We start from the raw sequence: 20,930 nt of genomic DNA on the forward strand, positions 1-20,930 counted from the left end.
AATATTGGAATGTCCCCTCAGTACTGATTTGTGAGAACTGGCTGAGCACAGTTTCGAAAAATTATTCCACACAGACTGTTGGGTTTCAGTAGAGGTTTTTGAGAGTAATTGTGAACACATCTTTTCATTAGACTGACATTGTGACTGACATAGTGACTGTCTTTTATGACTATGGTAATTATAGGATTATGCAGGAGGCAATCATCTCTCTTTCTTTCCTTCTCCCTCCCTCTAAGCTGTTTTAATTAGGAGCTTGTTACAGTGAAGTAGGAGAAACACAAATTTAATGCTGCTGAAACCTCATCTGTGTGATCTTCATCCATCCATGTCACTCCTTTCTGTTTTATTCGTCTGTCATTTCTTGATTCTCTATGATTCATGTAAACATAAATGTAGCAGGAGAAAGGAAGAAAAATATTAGGGTTTCACTGATATGGAAAATTTGGTCCGATATTAATTAATATCAGTTGTTTATTACTATTGTGGATGAAAATAGATATTATATATATAAATTATAAATGAATCGGATATCACCAGTGTTAAGAGATGATATAAAGCAGCAACTGTTGTTTTGTTTATGATATAAAGCAACAACAGCAAAGTTGTTTAGCTGCTAACACAGGAAATTGAGCAAGATGCAGCTTTTTATACAAGCCCATGTAGCTGAGATGAAAATAAAAAAACAATTCTTCTATCATAGCTGGATTTGTAAAGTTTGGGATGAACAGTGTTTAGTTTAAAATATGTTTGTAAAGTATTATATCATCAACCCAAAACGTGCAGCCCTTAACTATACTTGTATTGCATAAGATGGTTCCTATTAAACTGAGTTGCAATTTTCTCAGTTTTTGCATATTTTCTTTCACCAAAAGGTTTTTATAGGATAAAGTAAGGTTGCTAAAACATCTCCTAAAATTAGTTCATTCACTAATACTGTTAAGGCTGGGTGGTGTCACAGATGTTAGCACTGTTGAAGGATAAAAGAGACAAAGCTCCTGAATATCAGAGTGAATAATAAAATGTGTTTTGTGTGTGTGCGTGTGCGGGCGTGTGTGTGTGTGTGTGTGTATAATGCTATCAAATGATGTTATGATAGAACTGTCTGTCACCTCCCACATTACTCTGATGATGCTTGAAGTGGCATTTATTAATGCTTAATGACCTCTTATCGTTGGAATTACTGATGTTTTAAGGATGAAGGAAATCAGAACAGACATTATGAGAGAGTGTTTCTCTCATGTGTAATATTTTCATTGCTGTTCTTTTAATTGGAAAGTGTGTTTTTTAACTTCTGTTTCTACATTTTAGGCCCTCTGTATTTGTTGCAATCACACCATATTCTTTCTGTCACCTGAGCAGATGTGAATGTCATGGCCATGCAGACCAGTGTGACACCAGTGTGACCCCATACCGCTGTCTGTGTCTACCTGAGAGCCACACAGTCGGAAGCAATGTGAGTAACAAGTGTGTCATAACCACACAAATGGAGCATAGCTCACAGCTGTTTTGACATTGTTTCACACAACAAATTATGGAGAATATATCAAAATCATCTAAATTGTTAATTTCCCTTATATTTAAATACAGATCCAAAGCACTTGTTTGCTTTAATAGGGAAGTTCCAGATGCTACATTTTTAAATTAGATCCAGATATACATCACATATATTTAAGCTTTAAAATAAATAGATCAGGGTATCTATGCAATTAGAGAGTGAGTCGTATGGTTCAGTTTACATGAAATCTGATCTAAATAATCTCAGAACAAGAAAAAAACAAATCAGTTTTCTTATTTTCTGATATGTAACATCCTAGAATTGCAGGGGAGGGACACTTTACTATTAAAAAGACTGTAAAAGTGTTTTATTTGTTTCATTTAAGCCAACAATATCATTATAAAAATAAACACCTACAAACTGCTATTGTTTGCTGTAGAATGATGGTTGGATCCAAACTACCATTTCTGGAATGGACAGTCACAAAAAGATATTATAGACTTTATAATAATATCATCCCAGCATAAGTTTCCATTGGTCAGCAATGAAATATCCAGGTATGACTGCATTAACACATCATCACACAGGACAACCTGCATTATTTACTGCTGATGCATCATTCATGCTCAGTGTCTGTGTATTAGTGTTGCTTTTAGTGTTTTATAGAGGATCCAGAGAACATCAGTGTCTATTTACAGTTTTCATTTAGAACCAATAAAAATTTTTTCAGAAGATTAATTAGTAAAATAAATACTTTTTTCCATTCATCTGTTTAAATGAAAAGAATCAAATCAACAAAAAGAAGTCATCATGGAAATTGCATCTAGATATACACAAGTGCCTATGTATTAATATGAAAAAAATCATTCTCACTTTTTCATGTTTTTATAGACTACAGTTGTCTCTGTGCTCTCTAGGTCCCTGTCCCACCTTTATCCTCCATTCTTTACTGATCACTCTCTGTCTCTCATACTCTGTCGTTCTCTCCTGAGTCGCTGTTTAAATAATGTCTCAAATCGACTAGAACAATGACATTCCCCCAGCATGCATCTCTAATCAGCCCTTTTTTCCCTCTGTTTGTCTTTTGCTTCATTACACTCAACCGTTTTCTATAACCCCCACCCTGACCCACTCTTTACGTCTGCACTTTCTAAATATCTAATTCTTTTCTGTTTGACTCTTTTTTTATTCCTTCTTTATATTTATCAGTCTGAGATTAATCCATCCACCCAAGCAGTTTCTTTCTTTTTTCTCCCCCCTAATACATTACTTCTTTTGTTGAGTTGGGAGATGCACCAGATTTAAGCAATATGGACATGTTTTTATGTGACCTATTCTCTGTAGGAGCTTTGATTATTTGAAACACATCAGAGTATAATCTGTGCATTTGTCTACAAAGAGCTCTTTCTTTTGGTGTCTGTGTGCACTTTCCTTTTAAACCTGTCCATGCCATCTCTCCAAGTGAATATTCAAGACCTTTCTTCTGTCTTTGTAATATTGAAGCATAAAAGGCTGTGGGGAATATTAACGTTTAATATTGCATGCCTTCTGTTGACTTGGATCGGCCTAGTACCATGAAGGATGTTCTACTAATCTGTAGAATTTCCACAGTGACATTAAAGTGACAGAAATGCTCAGACATGTGTCAAAATGATCAACAGGGGCCTTAGAAGACACACACTTAAACTGGCTCTCTCTCACACACACGCACACATGCCGAAACCCATATGTGTGCAAACGTATGCTCACGCTTGCCCACTTTCTCCCTCTGTCTTTTGATTCTTTCTTATGTGCACTCTGTGTCAGACTTGATCTCTCATTCTGTCACTCTGTCTCTGCATCTTGCTACAACCACTGGATTCAGTCGAGGCTGAAAGATATATCATATCATGAATTTTACATGATAGTGCTCACTTTATTTTAATCATAAAATGTAATAGAATTATACTTAATAGTATGTTTAATTTTATTAAGTGCAGAAATATAACATTTCAGTGTTTAAAGCTAACTTTGCTTTAAGCCATCCCTTTTGTCTGTACCCTAAAGGCATGTATTTGATAGTTGCGTCAGATTCTATTGCAAACCTCCCAATGGCGATATAATCGTTTTTGTGTGTCTTTGTGAGAGCATGTGAGAATGCATTTTGAGGTCTGTGCATTTTTGTAAAATTTTGTAAACCTTTGCAACAAGAAGTCACTCAGTAAAGTTTGAAAGAAGGACTAAGTGGAGAATAGCAAGGTTTTTAACAGTGCCCAAGTAGATTTCATTTTCAGTTGATCAATTACGGGTTTTGTTATTTAAAAACTGAAAATAGTGTTTATTTGAGTTTGTACCAATGTGTGGCACTGAGTCTGATAGCTATTGACGTTAAGTGGTGTTGCCCAGATTCTCTGTTGCTTAAGGCTGCATCAGCAGCAGATTTTCACCTGCGCTCGGGTTAACCGGGTTAACTTTTCTGTAGATACACAGGAAACTGATGTGTACACGCAAACATTCCCACACACACACAAGCCAGTGCCATGACCTTTGCTGCGAGAGCGTGAAATTGGTCATGGCATTTAGGATAAGATGAGTGTTCCCAGTGGATTTACACTCACACACACACGCACAGATGCTTATGACAGGCCATCTGAATGTCCACATATCCATTAGAGTAGTCTCCTCACTCAGCAAGTTTTGTCACAACAGTCAGAGTGAAAATAAGATGTTATTCCTTCCTCTGGTACTCAGTCCAAAATACTTTGATTCACACACATAGCCTGTCTCCTCCACCTCTCCCCCCCACCCCTCTGCACACATACACACATGCATGCCCCCAAACACACAGTTATTGTCTTGACTGCACCAGGAAAAATATGGACAGCTCTCTCATTGAAAATGTGCATCACAAAATGCTAATTTCATCTACAGGCCCATTTAATAAATTAGAACATTATTGAAAAGTTCATTTATTACATTAACTCAATTCACTAAGTGAAGCACAATATAGATTACACAGACTGATGTTTTTCAAGCCTTATAAACTGAACAGTCCAGTGAAAAAAAAAATGTCCCTTACAGATTTACTTTATTTTTGGTTTGTTTTTTAATCACAGAGCACAAAAATATTAATATCAAAGATAACCTGAGTTAATACTAAATTACTGTTTATATGATTTAATTTGAGAAAAACAATACAAAATGTCCTAGCCCTGTGTAACAAAGTAATCTTTCTTCTTAATAAATTATGATATAACTGTGATTAACCTAATTATATTTTATTGGAAAATTGAAACTGGAAGCTATTATGAATAGATGAGAAACAACATAATTCAAAACTCTGTCTGGTGAAAAGATGTTTTAAGGCTTTGGGGCTCCAGCAAACCACAGTGAGTGCCATTATCCACAAATTGACAAAACATGGAACAGCGGAGAAACTAGGAGTTGCCAACCAACCAAAATTACTCTCAGGATGTCACAAAATTATCCAGAACATTTAAAGCATGGCAGGTATAAACTGCCTCAGTTAATGTTTGTGTTAATTATTTAACATTAAGAAAGATACTGAGCAAAAATGGCATTGACAGTACTACTCCTGACCAAGAGGATTATAAAGGCCTGTCTCTCATTTTTTGGAAGATTTCCATCCTGTGTGATCTGTTATAAAACTAACGCAGCATTTCCAAAAAGAGCATCATACTGGCAGTCAAACTTGGTGGTGGTAGTTTGATGGTCTGGAGCTGATTTGGTGCTTCAGGATCTGGATAACTTAATTGATGTAATTAATGGGGCTATGAATCTTGTATTCTATCAGAAAGTCCTAAAGGTCAGTGTCTTCAGTTCATGGCATTAATCTCAAGTGTTGTTGGATGATGCAGCAATGCCTTGACCTATTACCACAGATCAACTTCTAACTTCTGAAAGACTCATTTAAAAAAGGCTTTGCGGTGGCCTAGTCAAAGTCCTGACTTAAATCCAATTAATGTGGTAAGGCATGAGGTTGGCCGATCCAATCTAAAAGCTCCCAGCGTGGAGTGATGAACTCCAAGGAGATTAAAAAGAGTCAGTACTAGTTATTGCAAAGGCTTGATGGCAACAGGAGTTATTTGGTTTCAGGGGCAGTTACTTTTTCAGATCACGTGAGGTTGATATTAATGTTTTTTTTCTATTCAGATCATAATTTGAAAGCTGCATTTCAGATTTACTTTGATTAGTTTTAAAATAAAATTGATTTGAATAGAAAAAAAAAGGGGGGGGGAAAGCAGGGCTGCACAGTAGCGCAGTTGGTAGAGCTGTTGCCTTGCAGCAAGAAGGTCCTGGGTTCGATTCCCGGCCCGGGGTCTTTCTGCATGGAGTTTGCATGGTGGGTTCTCTCCGGGTTCTCCGGCTTCCTCCCACAGTCCAAAAACATGACTGTCAGGTTAATTGGTCTCTCTAAATTCTCCCTAGGCGTGAGTGTGTGTGAATGGTTGTGTGTCCTGTATGTCTCTGTGTTGCCCTGCGACAGACTAGCGACCTGTCCAGGGTGAACCCCGCCTCTCGCCCGGAACGTAGCTGGAGATAGACACCAGCAACCCTCCCAACCCCACTAAAGGACAAGGGTGAACAGAAAATGGATGGATGGATGTTCACACCATAACATGAAATGAAAAAAAAAATTCTTTCAGATTTAGGAATGAGTGTGTAGAATCACATTTCAACACTGACAAAACAACTCTTTCACTCCTGTCCAGCTGTAAGCTGTTTTAATATATCTTATAGCAGCCAAGTGCAAATAAGAGGAAACCGAATTAAAACTGCACAAACTCAATCTTCTTTATGTGTCCTCCTTTTTACTCTGTTGCAGCATGTAGATGACGGAGCGCCATCAAAACCTTTTGTATGAGTAGAATGAACGCTCACACTCTTCTTTTAACTCCCAAACACCAGTCCCTCGACTAATTAGCAGGCAGGGAGGGAGGGAAGGTAAAGCAATGTTGTATGAAAAGAAAAGAGAAGAAAGGAAAAAAAAACCTCTGTCTTTCATTTGGTATGGTAATATTTTCAGCTCACATAGTCACCGTGACTATGAGAACAAGCAGTTGAGGGACAGTGGAGACAGGAGGGGGGTGAGGAAGAGGAAAGATGGAAAGATGGGAGAGATGTACAGAATGACTTGTTTTTCTGAAAGAGGTGTGTTAGGAAAAAAGTATAAAGGCTAGAAATATGGAAATAGACTTGAATAGGAAAACTATTTTGCTTCTGGATTCCTCTATATTTGGCACATAAATCAGTGAGCATAGGGACAATTTTTTGACTTTAAAGGCAAAAAGAAGTATTAGTGATGTGTGAAACATATCAGAAAAGAGACCCACAGTCAGGAAAATAGGCATATGTGCTAAAGTGCAAAGAAATGGTGAAACTCACAGACTGTCTGTTATTGAAGGCATGCCAGGAGATGGACCTCATCCAAACATTATGTCACATAGAAGAGCAGGAAACATGACAGAGCAAACATGAATATGCAGGCAGTTCTGAATTATGTTTGTACTCTTAAGGATGTTGGTCTTTATACATTTCTTCTGTTTCTGTGTTTTATTTTTTGTCAAGATTTAATCAATTTTGAGTCATTTGCTTCTCCACACCACAGGATTTATTCAAACATGTATTTTTTTTCATAACTTCAACCAGATGATGCTGCTTTGTTTTTTTTTTCTATTATGAGGCTCTACATTTTTGACCAGTTACAGATAATCTCTTCATCATGCTGTCCTCAAAGCTGAAGATTTAGAAGCTGGAAAAATGGGTAACCATAAGGATTTGAAGGCTAAATGACTGGATGAGAGAATCTCCAAATTTTCAGCTATTGTGTTTGCCAGTCTACAGTGGTCAGTATCTATCAAATGTGATTCTAGGAATTAACTGCAGTGAAGCAGTGATAGGATCACAGGCAATCAAGGCTTATTGTTGCACACATGGATGACTACGCTGAAGCTTCACATCATCCTAACTGTGAAGCATGGTGTTGGCAGCATAGTGTTGTGGGGATGCTTGTAGTCAGTGGACTCTGTAAGGTTTAGAAATGCAGGAGGTAAAATTAATGCAGCAAAATATAAGGAAATTCTGGAGGCCTTCACTAAGTCGATGACACTAAACATCTAACTAAAACGGCACAGAAATGGTTTGAACAACATGACGGATGTTCTGATGTTTTGTTGAATGCATTTCCATGAGATTAAGCTTGCCAAGTAATGTACCTGTTCAATGTACCAACATAACTTCAACCAGATGATGGAAAAAAATATTGCTGATTTTTAATTTATCTTATTGTTTCATTGCATTTGTTATTGTCTGTTTATCCTCAAAAACGTACAAATACATTTTACATTCCTTTTTTTATCCTTACTTCCTCTCCCCCCTCTCTAAAACACAAATTGTACCACCTTCCTCCAGTCATCATCAACCCTCTCCCTCCTCCTGTCACCTCCTGAACACCCCCTTGTCTGTGTGTCATACATAATAGGCCCTGTGCAGGTCTGCATGTGTCACACATGGGAAGAACTCCTGTGTTTTTTAATACATTTTTAATCCTGCCATTTGATGCCCCCCTTGTCCACCATAATTTGTACTGACTGCTGAACAAAATCAAAGGACTTGTACTTGCTGCTTGCCTGTGCTGTTTTCTGCTACAAAAAAAAATGCATTTCTACATCACTTTCCCCCTTTTCTCCCTCCCCTCCACACAGACCTTGGTATGTTTATTTTAACATGAAAGTGTGACTGTGTAAACGCGGTAGCTGTTGCAAGTCTATCCTCATTAGATGTCAGGTCCCTATGCTGTTTGCATGTGTGTGTGTGTGTGTTCATGATAATATGGTGAATAGCTTTGTGTTTTCTACTGAGACACATTGTGCTTTTTAGGTTAAGATTTAAGGTGCTCATTGATTTTTATATTATTATTATTGATTTATTTCATTGCTTAACATTTCCCCTGTTTCTTAATAAATTCCCCACCCACTAGCCTGTTTACGTACATAGACCTTTGAGGTGTTTCACAACAATGGTTGAACAAACTCTGAGTCTATGTTCTCAGAGTTTATTTGCTTTAAGAGGAAATAATTATTTCTTCAATTTTTATAAAGCATGGAAATATTTAACAGAATTTGCTAGTTTTTGGTCTCACTTCTCACTTTATTAGTAGTTTGAACTTCTCCATCCCTAAGATGACCATATGTTCTGTAGTGTCTGTATTGCTTTGAGATGTAATCGTATTTAAAATGAGATTGCAATTTCTGTGTTTTTAGATCAGCTCAGTTATTCCTAAAGCAGAAGGTATTTTGCCTCAACAGTGTCTAGATTTTCATCAGTATTGATTCGTAATACTGATGAACTCTGACCCCAGCTTATTTGAGTAAGAATACTAATTTTATTTGCTAATTAACTAATTTGTTATTTCATTCACTCAATCATTTAACATGTGTAATGTAACTACTGAGACTTTTGTAATTTGGAAATTGAAAGGTGATGTACCTTGCTTTTCTTTACGTTGCTTAAACCTTGTTTTGTTGTTGTTTTGTTTTGGTTTTTCAGTGTGAACATTGTGCACCACTCTACAATGACAAACCCTTCAGGTCAGGTGATCAGCTCCAGCCTATGAACTGCCGACTCTGTCAGTGTTATGGCCACGCTGTCTCTTGTCATTATGAGGCCTTAGAAGATGAGCATCCAGACGAGCACTATCGAGGCGGAGGGGGAGTTTGTGACCACTGCAATCACAACACCTCAGGTGCTCTCTTGTAGGCAGAAGTTACTGATAGACTGAAAAAAGTAGCGCTGAGCTTTAAGCTGGCTGGCTAATGACTATGACTAATATAATCTAGTAAATGTTTACATAATTAATTCATTCAGTTTTGTTATAAGAAACAATAAAGGACAATAATTTTCAGCTAATCCCTGTCTATATTTGCAGCTATAAAGAACAAAGTGGAGGTGCATCATATAATTAGAAACACTTCTCTGATAGACATGTGGTTTGTTTACATTAGCATTTGCCAAAAAGAAAATTACTAATTGAAATAAAGTCTTTAAACATAAAAACAGTAAATAATATATGCTTATACCTGCAAGATGCCATGATCAATTTTCCTCCCTTTCTTGAGCCCCACCAGTTTATGGGCCGTAACAGTTGTGTGTTGCACTAGCAATCTGCTGTTTGAATACAGCTTAACCTTTAACATGGTCATCATCAACATCTTGTTCAGGAGATTTATTAACTTTTCTACTTTATACACTTTGTCCCTCTTAAAATAAGGAAAGAACTGTGAGCGCTGTGCGGGTGGATTCTTCAGGCTGCAGGACTCTGATCCAACCTCAGCTCATGTGTGTCAGCCCTGTGACTGCAATGCTGCTGGAACCGTCGAAGGTGACACTGAGTGTGTCCAGGTAAACATTGACCCATGCTGAACTTAATAGTAATGTTATGGCAACTTGTTAATTTGGGATATTTTAAAACTGAACGACTGACCACATTTTCTTCTTCATATCTCTGTATCTTTCACGGTGTGTCTCATGTAAAGATTGGAGGACAGTGTAACTGCAAGGCTGCAGTAACAGGCCGTCAGTGTGCTCACTGTTTGCCTGGTTGGTATGGTCTCAATGCCACAAATCCAACCGGCTGCACATCCTGCAACTGTAGTGACCAAGGCACCGTGATCACCTCAACAGGAGCAGTTCCCATCTGCAACCAGCACACAGGGCAGTGTCTGTGTAAACCTCATGTCACAGGTAAATATGTGAAATATCCTGAAAAAGACTCTATTTGTGTATCAAAGAAGTCTCAACACAGATGAAGAGGGCTTCAGACCCACAACTTGGGTCATTTTAGGAATCTGAGTTGAGATAAATATAATTCAATTGTGAAAGTCCTTTGTGAAAACGGAAGTTGAGACCTTGAAGTCCTTGAATAAGATGACCCATAATGCTCCAGTACTCCTTGAGATCCAGTCCATGACCAGCACAAACAGAATACATGACAAAGTTTTAAGCGATTTTAAATCTTCATTTGATTTCAGCATGCACTGGAAACAACATGGACTTTGTGCACAGCTCTTGTTTTTAAAAGTCACTCAGCCATGATTCAATATTCAAGCTGCATTTTTCAAAATAAAATCTTTGTAAATAATGTATTCGTTTTCTCCGTCTTCAGTTATTGACTACGTTGAATCGTTCAATCTCATACAATTTGCCTATAAAACACAAAATGACTACATTAAAGTTTGTTGATGTAATATGACACAAAGCCAGCTAACTTATCAATGCATTTCCTTAGTAAATTTGAACAGTAACATTTTTAGTGCCCAATGGGGTTTGATTCTTGCCACAAAGCAATAGTAAATTTCCTTTCTACTCTCTTTAATTGTCCAATAAGTTTGCCCTAATTAATCCATATGGGTTTCATTGAAGTGCTCACTAGGAAAAATCTGTACACTGGGTGCACATTATAAAAGAAGCATGAGTATATACACACTGACACACACATCCCTAAGTGTCGTGGTAGCCAAAATAAACAAGCTTTTCTGCTAGTGGTGCTTCTAGCCGTTGTGTCGCTATTCTTGATAAATGGTTTCACTCCTATCCCCTGTGTGTCTTTGAAGACCAGGCTTGTATGAAATGCAAAACTGGCCAGCTCTTCTCAACTCACCGCATCATGCTTATTGCTAAGCCTTGCTACCAAGGGCCCATGTTGTGCATGTGAGTGTGTGCATGTGTAGCATTGGTGTGTTTGTGTAAGAGATGGATGTGACCATGTGCTGAAGTTCATTTATTTCTCCCTAACCCTTTGTTGTATGTTGTGGGAGTGTTTGTCCACAAAAATGTCTGCGTGTTTGTGTCGGTACATGCACATGTATGTGCACGTATGCCATCAAGGACTTAGCTGGTATTTAATTCTCTAATTCAGTGCCAAGTTGATTAAAACAAACTGCAGCAGCTTCTTGTATTTCTTCACACTTCTTCTTACAAGACCCATTTTTTTCTGTCCTTGTTTGTTTGGTTGCTCCCACAGGTATTTTTCAGAAATGAGATTTGATTATGGCAATTTATTACCGCCAAGCTGATACTTTGTGTAGAGCAATGGCAGGCTCGCTTCTGAAGGATGGGATTGAAATGTGTGCACACAGACGCAGATACACACATGCAGAAAACTGTACGCTCATAACAAGGTGCCAGAGTGCAGTGTGTTCATAATAGTGTTTGAAATGGTGATGCATGAGCCTGTTAACCAGCTGGCTCCTGATAAAAAGCTTGGCCATGTTACTGAAAACACACATATGCAAACACACACACATTCACAGGGGCATCTTGAGGCAAAATACATAGCTTTGTTCTGATCTAATATCATTTCCCTCTTTTTCTTCTAAATTTTTACCGTTTATTTTTTGTTGACCTTTCATCCTCATCCATAAACTCTTGTTATTATGTCAAGAGTTTATTTTAATATATAAAGTCAACTTTCCAAAAAAGCACTTTATAGTTGTTGTTGTTTTTTTTAACTGCTTAAAAATAAAATAAATTGTGAAAATGCTGGTAATAGTTTAATAATTGTGTCTAGTTAACAAGTTCCACTCATTGGGCTTTGATTTGATTTTTAATTATTTAACAAGGTATCATTGCGTTATTAAACCTCAGTCTATTTATCACATAATAAACTATGCTGTGCGTTTGGATGTCACGAAACACATTCAGTAAATATATCTTTACTGAACTATTAATTATGACCCATGAAGAAAAAACATCCATATCTATAAAACCGTTAAAGTGGACGGGTCAGGAGAAACACAAGTGTTGGACATATGCACTAACACAGATGTACTGGTATGTTTCCATTAATCTCTGTGCACACCCACACATTCATAGCCACCCACATATGAACACGTGCTCCCTCATAAACGACTGCGGTGACTGCATTGCCCCCAGGCATCCATTTAGGGACAGATTGCCTGTCATAGAATACGTATGGCATATTCAAATAAGCCCTGCACACACTCACGCTGCATATCATAGTTTAACTGGCCTTAAAGCTTCACACTGCTTTCACGGCTATCAAACCTCTTTTGGCATGAAATTGATTTTACTGCTATTTGATGATTAAATATAAATAAGAGAAGCACAAAGGGTTCAGAAATAACATCAGTTCATTTTTTAATTAATTGCCCATACTAATGAAAAGAAAATTTTCTTTAACATAAAATAGTTCCTATTCTTACCCTTTAAAACAGGATGAGGTTATTAAGTGTTTGGAGGTGAAGCTAATGTATGTTTTAGTGTTGGTATTGAAATATTTTTTATATATCATTATTGTACCTCCTTTTCCCTTTTTTCTTCCTCTATTCTTTTCTTGTACAAGCGTTAAAATTATTTATTTATTTATTTATTGCTCGGTAAAATTAAGTGTTTTGGCCTGAGGTGAGTGATCCATCATGAGCAGAGGGCCTGGCCCTAATGATGGCAGTTTTATTCACTCACCCACCATTTCTCTTGCTCTCTGAATCTCACACACACATCTGCACAAAGAGAGACCCTCTTCAATAATCAGTAAATGAACAAAAACAGAAGCTTGTATTTTTATTCTTTCTGAAGCTCACTTCTTCTCGTATCCAGGTCTGTCATGTGACAGCTGTGAGTTTGGATACTGGAACCTTTCCCACCCAGATGGCTGCATCCCATGTGACTGTGACCCCTTGGGTTCCCTCAGTTCATTTTGTGAGCCCAGTGGGGGGCAGTGCGAGTGTAAGCCTGGGGTGGGAGGCCAACGATGTGATTCATGCGGCAGAGGCCTGTATGGCTTAAGACTGGAGGGATCCTGTGCCCCCTGCAACTGCTCACGTGACGGGACGGTGCCTGGGAGGAATTGTGATCCGTATACGGGCCAGTGTGTGTGTAAGGTATGTACAGATGGATCACAGTACATTAGAATAAAAATGAAAATAATATATAAATATTGTTTCAAGTTCAAAATGTCAAGACTTATTATAATAGATCTGATCCATCCAGAGGCATGTGTCTCAAATGTTTATTCCTTACTCCAATTGAAAGTTACAAGGAATAGCATTTCATTTTGCTGATGAAAATGCTAAATTTATTTCTCAGAGAATTGGAAAACTAGCTAAAATTAATAAAAAAAGGATTATGTCAGCTGACTCAAAAGTATGCAGTACAGTATGACAGGAAAAGTCATCAGCCTCTGGTTCTGCTGATATGAACATTGATACCACGGTCATTCAACATTGGTGCTTCTGGCACATGAAGCTGGTGCAACAGTAGAATATTAGCATCTCCATAAAGTTTAACAGCAGGGGAGCATGAAATGCTGTTATAGTTCTCTGCAAAAGGCTTTACTTAACCTCTATGGACCAACCTCAGCAGAAGACAAGTCTCCTTAAATCATCACTGTTGCAAACTTCACACTGAACCTTAGGCAGCTTGGATCCCATGTCTCTCTGCTTTTCCTCAGGTCTCTGGGACACTGATTTAAAAATTCAACAAAAAAATTAACTATGAACCACTAAACAACCCAGTGCTTATCACAACAAAATGTGCTGAGTGTGGCAGCTCTTGAAGCATTGGTTTCTGCCACAGCCAACACCTCATGAATCTCCCTTAAACTCTTAAGTGAGATTTGCTTTGGAATCTTTCAGGGCTGTACTTAAATCTGATGCTTTTCCAATGTTTTGCACCACAGTTTTTTTCTTCCACTCTGTGTTCACTTGATGTCCTTGGTAAGAGCATTATGTAAACCTCAGTGTGGAGGTCAGACAAGTGTCAAGTCAGCAGGCTCCTTCATCATTGTCTAACATTATAACATAATTTTTTGTGAAATAAAATCCCTGTTGCGTTTTGATCTTGTGGTCAAATTTTAGAGAAAAAGAATCTCCATCAGCTATAAAATTTAAAATATTCAGAAAAATACTGAAACATATCTGTGTAATGAATCTCTGTAATGTATGGGTTTCTCATTTCAAATTGAATTATGAAAAAAAGCAAACTTTGAGGATATTTTAAACTGATTAGGTTTAAAATATCCTAATTATATACCTGTATTCCTATTGGAAACTTTTATGTGACACACTGACAGCCTTAAATAATGTATTGCACAAAAAACATGATTCTACACTCCTTGAAAGGATGATCTTCACCTACGAAAGGCACTTAATAGGGAACAAATAGTATTTTCCGTTTTCAAAGAGAATATCTTTATTTCGAATGACTTCTTGGGATTAGATTCTAATCATTCATACTACATGAAATATGCATATGTCAGATTAATTGTTTACAATTTACAAAGAAATCAAGGACAAGGATTTTCTTACATAACTCTGGCCAAATGTAAGTTTAAAACTCTCACAACAAATTTGAAGCAATAAATCAGAGTAAAGGGAAGGTAATACACCAAAATGCATTACATTTTCACATTTATGATCAGTCTTATTTGATCTTCATGTCATCTTTTTTTCCCCTAACGTTGCTTTTTTAGGAACATGTAGAGGGCCATCATTGTGATTCATGCCGTCATGGTTACCACACCCTGGAGCAGCGCAACAGCCTGGGCTGCCTGCCGTGTGTGTGTGACAGTAGTGGAACTGTGCCAGAGGGTGTGTGTGATATGAGGACCGGACAATGCCCCTGCAAGGAAGGAGTGGAGGGTGCCCACTGTACCAGCTGTGTTCAAAACTACTATAACAGAAGTTTAGACCTTGAGAGTAAGAAAATGATTCTGTCCAACCTTTATCATTTAAAATGTCTTAGTTTTTTTTACCATGGAGGTTTCTGGCTGCTATATAAGTCTTTACCAGTCAAGTAACACGGCTTGTTTTTATCTTTGTCAGAAGGTTTGTCTCAGGGCTGTGTGCCATGTGTCTGTGACCCCAGGGGAACAGTGACAGGGTCAACCTGTGACAGCACCACGGGGCAATGTGTGTGTATCCCATCACGACATGGAAAGGACTGCAGTAGCTGCCGACCTGGTAAGTTAAAATAACTGACAGATAATAAATGAGTTCACAAAAAGAAAAGAATACTTAACTCCTAACAGGTTAAGGTTTTGTTATGAAAGAGTTAAAGTTCTGTGTCAGAAATTACGAACAAAAAACGTTCCAGGTGTTGGGTTTCTGTTTGATATGTGTGTGAATTTAGATATCTTCGCATTTTTGTGCATTTTTTGTTTTGTCTTTTAAATGTCAATTTGTGATGGTGGATGTTTTGAGACAAGATGTTCACATTGAATGCAGTCAGTGTTGTATGTTTACATTCATATTTTGATTATGTTTTCTCATAGTGTGTTCACTTTCATATGTTTGAACAGTAATATTTAAATAGTTCTGTTGTTGCAGTGCCAGCTTATGGTCCACATTTAATAGGTAATTCCTGCCTAAGTTGCTAACAGAATATTTAATGTATTTATCAGCTCACAGGCATTGAGAAAAATTATCTCTATTGATTTATGCTTTGAAATGTGGAGTGCCTAATGTAACCTCAGACACTTTTATTGGTTCTGTGTTAAATTTTATTACAGATAAATGGCAAACAACACATTTTATTAACTATGACTAAAAGCATAAATGGTTATTTCAAACTGTATTAAGCTGCATTCAACCTTGTATTATTGTAAGACTTGTTCTGTTGCATGGTAATATTTATACATATATATATATATTTGCTATCATTCATCAAAATACTGCACTGCATTTGATTGCAAACATGCAGTGCATCAATTTTTATTTTATTTTTTTCATTTATTTCTGTCCAGGCTTCTACCTCACTCCAGATCACGGAGTGTGTTTGGAGTGTGACTGCCATCCTATGGGAGCATTGCAGCTTAGTTGTGAGAGCCAGAATGGACAGTGTGTTTGTGCTCATCGCTCAGTGGGAGGAAGACGCTGTGACCAATGTCATGAGATGTTCTTTGGATTTAACCCTGGTCTGGGAAGGTAGGTTTAACACAAACCTTCTCACATGTTAAGAAACAAAGAGAAATATTAATTTTATATCTATTAAGGTTCTCATCTTCACTAGTGGCCTTTATTCAGTAGTAGTTGAATAAAGGCTACTTTATTATGGTAAACCTGCTCTACCACTGAGCTACCTGATGCCACATCAGTTGTATATCTTAGAAAGTTTTTTCCCCCAATTATTTTTTCCCCATTAGAGAAACTCATGGATTTATGTAGCTATTCATAGAGTGCCTCCAGGTGCAATCCCTATATGGAGAGTTTGTGGAAAGGTGAGCAGACAGATGACTTACATGAGTTAAGAACTGCTTTGACCTTTGCTGCTCATGTTGCTACCTGCAGGCTATCTCACATGCTCACACAGCTTAAAACACTCATCCACAAATAACTGTTCACTTTAGACACAGTATTAAACTCGTCCATACACACACTCAACAAGGTGTCATAGTAGATGGATTGACCACAAACTGTTTGACCAGTTGTCCACTCTGTGTGTGTACATTGGTATATTGATGCGTATTTTAGCTGACCTTGTCTGATAGCTTTAGTTTCTGGTGTGGCTTAATTAGAGACGACATCAGGCTGTGGCTGAGATCTTTCAGCTGTGAAGAAGGATGGAGATGGTTTAGAATAAGACATGCATCAGATCTAATTGACGATTTTTTTAAACCTGGAAAACCGTTTTGTCTACTACAAAAGAAAGCTACTTTAATAAAACATTTCACCACTTCAGCTTTGCACATTACACAACTTTTTGCAAACCCCTGTAAGTTTGAGTGTTTATACTTTTGCAAGACACTTTGTTTAAAATTCTGTATAGAGAACAAGATTATTAGAATTAAAAATGAATTGTTACATATTATTCTTCCTAGAATAATGAGCAAAGTCCTTCTTTGCCAAAACTATTTTTTTTTCCTTCTATCTCATCGTTTGGCAATAAAGAGGTAGTGATGTTTTTTGCAAAAGTCACTTTTGGCAAAATATAACTTAGGCCACTACCACTACTAGGAAGGTGACGACATTCAATTTATTCTATGTATACCCTAAATTTTGTGTTGAAATGTGATTTAATGTGCATTAATGGTTCTCCCTAATGGCATGAAAAAACATAAAAACACAAACACTCCACTTTTAGGCTCATTGATAAAAGGAAGACTGGGTGCAATGTTGGTGTTTCTCCTTGGAAAAGGGAGTGAAGGTCGAGTCACTGTGGCACTTTCTGTATCAGCGTGTGTATCCGTGTTGGTGCACCAGTTGGCAGGACAAATTTGCGCCTCTTTACGAGGCTGTGGCTTTTCACACAGCAATAAAGAAGGTGCATTGGTGTGTGTGTGTGTCTGAGAGAGAGAGAGAGAGAGAAAGACATACAATATGTGAGTACAGTATGCAGCGAATAAAAACACACATCAATAATGTTTGTGTGTAGGTGACAGGAGCATGGTTTATACCGATTCAGTTTGCCAGACTGGTGTGCTAAATGTTCTCCAGTACACATACTGCACCACATGTTGGCGTGTGTTTGTAAAGGTGTAAGGTGGGTGGCCGTATGCTCACCCACTGTCCTGGCCCTGCGGGGGTAACACCAAACCAGTGACCTAGACACAGACACTGTCAGACAAATACACGCAGTCACACAAATGGACACACACTTTGGCGACTCTGATGGGGTATGAAGTTAATATCACAGCTATGGGGTGGGATAGACAGTGGTTAGGGTTTCCCTCACAGTGTTAAGGAGATGACCCGGCTCTTCTCACTCTGAAGCACACACACAGTAATCTTTAAACATTTACACATTCTTGAAGACACACTTAATAATGTATTTACTTTTCGTTTTTGGTTCCAGCACTCTTCCACACTATTCTCACAGCATCTATAGAGGGGCTGTTTTAGAAGCCTGCAGTAACTAATCTTGAGTCCTACAAACATCACACAATGTCTAGATTCATAAGTCAAAACTGTAATTCAGTTTAGGCTACTTATTTAACACCAAAAGTAAAGTATCTTAAAAGAAAAGATACTTTAAAAACCCAGACTGAGAGTCCATTTAGAGGTTCAGAAAACCTTTGCAGGTGTTTGTCACTACAGTTATGTGCTGGTCATATAATTGTGAACACACTTGATTGATTTGGAGGTTGTAAAAATCTTTTGCACAATTCCCATTCTATTGCTGTGAATGAGTAGGTTGTGTGGATGTGTGGAAAAGCTGCACTTTTTCTATGGATTTGGGTATGGAGTGTTTTGTGCCAAAGACAGCTTAGATGGTTTTAAGTTTTTGTTCATTAAGAAACATTCTTTAACCTCATAAAAGTCTGAGAAGATTTCACTCAGGCAGAAGGAACTGTTATCCTCAACAGAACATCATATGAGCCATTAATGATCACTAATTCCCTATTGAGATATCTCCTCATACTACTGCTTCCTTTTTTCTTTTTTTTTCATAAATAGATGCCAGCCTTGTGCATGTGATCCAGAGGGCAGTGTCAATAGTTCATGTGATCCAGACACAGGAATGTGTGTGTGTAAACTGCTGGTAACTGGAGACAAGTGTGATTCTTGCCAGCCTGGAGCGAGTCATTTTGATCCTGAGAATCCTTTTGGATGCAGCAAATGTGGGTACCAACAGTCTTTATTTTGGTTTAATACAGTTCACCAATTATTGGAATTAATAAAATGATTAAAATCCTGTTTGTTTCTCTGGTTCCTTCTAATTTTGGTTTTGTTTTTCTTTGTACAGCTCCTTCACAGCAGCCTTCACCGATTGGCTTAGTTCTGAGTTACTCATCAATCCGTCTTTCCTGGCATCCACCTGATTCCCCAAATTCACATAGACTCAACTACACCCTCATGAGGGATGGACTATCAGTTCATACCATCCAGAGACATTTTCCTTTCAGTATGTACCAACCCATCTTTTCAAAGGTTTTATTTTCCCTAATTTTATTTTTTTACTGTATTATGTATTCTGACTTAATTTTCTTTTGTTAAGGCCTTGAATCCTTTGTGGACGTTGATTTGTTTCCCTTTACCAACTACTCCTATTGGCTCATCACAGCTAATGTAGCTGGTGAAACAATAAGTGCTTCAGCCTCGTACCAGACTTTAGGGGCTCCACCTTCTGTAGAGGAGCTTCATTTAAACCTCCTTGGACGACCAGGCCCAACCAGTGCAAGCTTTAACTGGAGCATACCAAGAAATGACACAGGCCCAGTCGAAAGGTAATGACTGATTATTTAAACAAAGAGCTCTTTAAATGGATGCTTTACAGCTTTTCTTGTTGCTGCCTGTGTAATGTTTTGGACTTCAAGTTCAAATGATATTTGAAGGGTTAGGATAGATTTTGAAGTCTTGTAGTGGACAGAGGTGAGGAGTATCTAGTAGGCAAAAGGAAATTAGGCAAATGAGACTGGAAAAATATTGGAAAAAAATGTTCTCATACTGTAAAGTTCCTGTCTACATGTTTACTTGGTGTCTGTGCAGCTAAAATATTCTGCATATATGTTTAGTTTACCATTTGGCCATTTGGCCACCATTGCACTTGAATTAAACAGAATACCACCATATAATAATACAACTAAATGCAAAACTTGATTATATATTCTTTATTTGTGTCTTTTAGGTTTGTGGTATCATCAGTGGAGTCATCTGATAGAGCAGAGCCGGTTATTCACTACATAGGTTTATCCACAGAGGCTGTGGCAAGAGGTTTAAAGGCCTTCACACAGTACTCTGTAACACTGGAGGTAGGTACGCCCAGGAACCATGTGCAATATTTTTACTTATTTAAATTTGGCCATAACTTGGCCATTGTTTCTCCTATGATTAAAATAAAAGTTTTGTTCTAATCTCCAGGCCTGCTCTTCTGGGGGCTGCACCTCTAGCCCTCCACTGTATTTTCTGACAGCCGCTGCACCACCACAAAACCAGTCTGCTCCCAACATCACTGCTACAGGACCTCATACACTGCATGCTTCTTGGGTGCCTCCGAGTCAGCCCAATGGTATACTTTCATGCGCATACATGCCGTCTTTCTGTGCTTACGTTGTATTGAGTTTCTTTATTTTTTTTCTACATATTACAGAACAACCCCATACATTGTCTGTCAATGTAAACAACTGAAAAAAAAACCTACCTATAAACCTGTAATTTCAGGAAACACACACACCCAATAGTAGGGATGTTTGCATTCTTCGTTCACATTGAATAGGAACAACATAACAGTGCACACAAACACATAAACTCCTACACACTGTCAACATACACACTGAACTCAGAGTGTCTTTGGTAAATCCAGGGAGCTTTGTAGTAGCTCTAAGGCTCAGTGTCAAACAAAGCTGTAAAACCTGAGTTTCTCCCTGTTTTCATCTCTTGTCTTTTTGCTCTTATTGATCATTTCCCTCCCAACTGTGCCCTGAACTCACATTAGTTGTTGTTTTTCTTGTTGCACCTTTTTCTATTATTGGTTTAAAAAC

General features: G+C 37.8%; 1 protein-coding gene across 4 annotated transcripts in view; it reads left to right on the forward strand.

Moving 5' to 3' along the window:
* Positions 1-20,930, forward strand: part of ush2a (Usher syndrome 2A (autosomal recessive, mild)) — a 198,440-nt gene that overhangs the window by 33,547 nt on the left and 143,963 nt on the right. For all 4 annotated transcript variants that reach the window (XR_006368583.1, XM_044095875.1, XM_044095889.1 and 1 more), the window contains 13 exons: positions 1,360-1,453; positions 9,044-9,239; positions 9,765-9,895; positions 10,030-10,237; positions 13,112-13,395; positions 14,985-15,210; positions 15,337-15,474; positions 16,257-16,437; positions 18,907-19,070; positions 19,196-19,354; positions 19,448-19,676; positions 20,078-20,201; positions 20,311-20,458. Coding sequence is in view for 3 of the 4 variants with exons in the window: in XM_044095875.1 (XP_043951810.1) it covers positions 1,360-1,453; positions 9,044-9,239; positions 9,765-9,895; positions 10,030-10,237; positions 13,112-13,395; positions 14,985-15,210; positions 15,337-15,474; positions 16,257-16,437; positions 18,907-19,070; positions 19,196-19,354; positions 19,448-19,676; positions 20,078-20,201; positions 20,311-20,458 (2,282 nt within the window). In the remaining variant the exon portion in view is untranslated. The remainder of the gene's footprint in view (positions 1-1,359; positions 1,454-9,043; positions 9,240-9,764; positions 9,896-10,029; positions 10,238-13,111; positions 13,396-14,984; positions 15,211-15,336; positions 15,475-16,256; positions 16,438-18,906; positions 19,071-19,195; positions 19,355-19,447; positions 19,677-20,077; positions 20,202-20,310; positions 20,459-20,930) is intronic.

Source organism: Gambusia affinis, linkage group LG02 (genome assembly GCF_019740435.1).
Source record: "Gambusia affinis linkage group LG02, SWU_Gaff_1.0, whole genome shotgun sequence".
In the NCBI taxonomy this organism is placed as follows: domain Eukaryota; kingdom Metazoa; phylum Chordata; class Actinopteri; order Cyprinodontiformes; family Poeciliidae; genus Gambusia; species Gambusia affinis.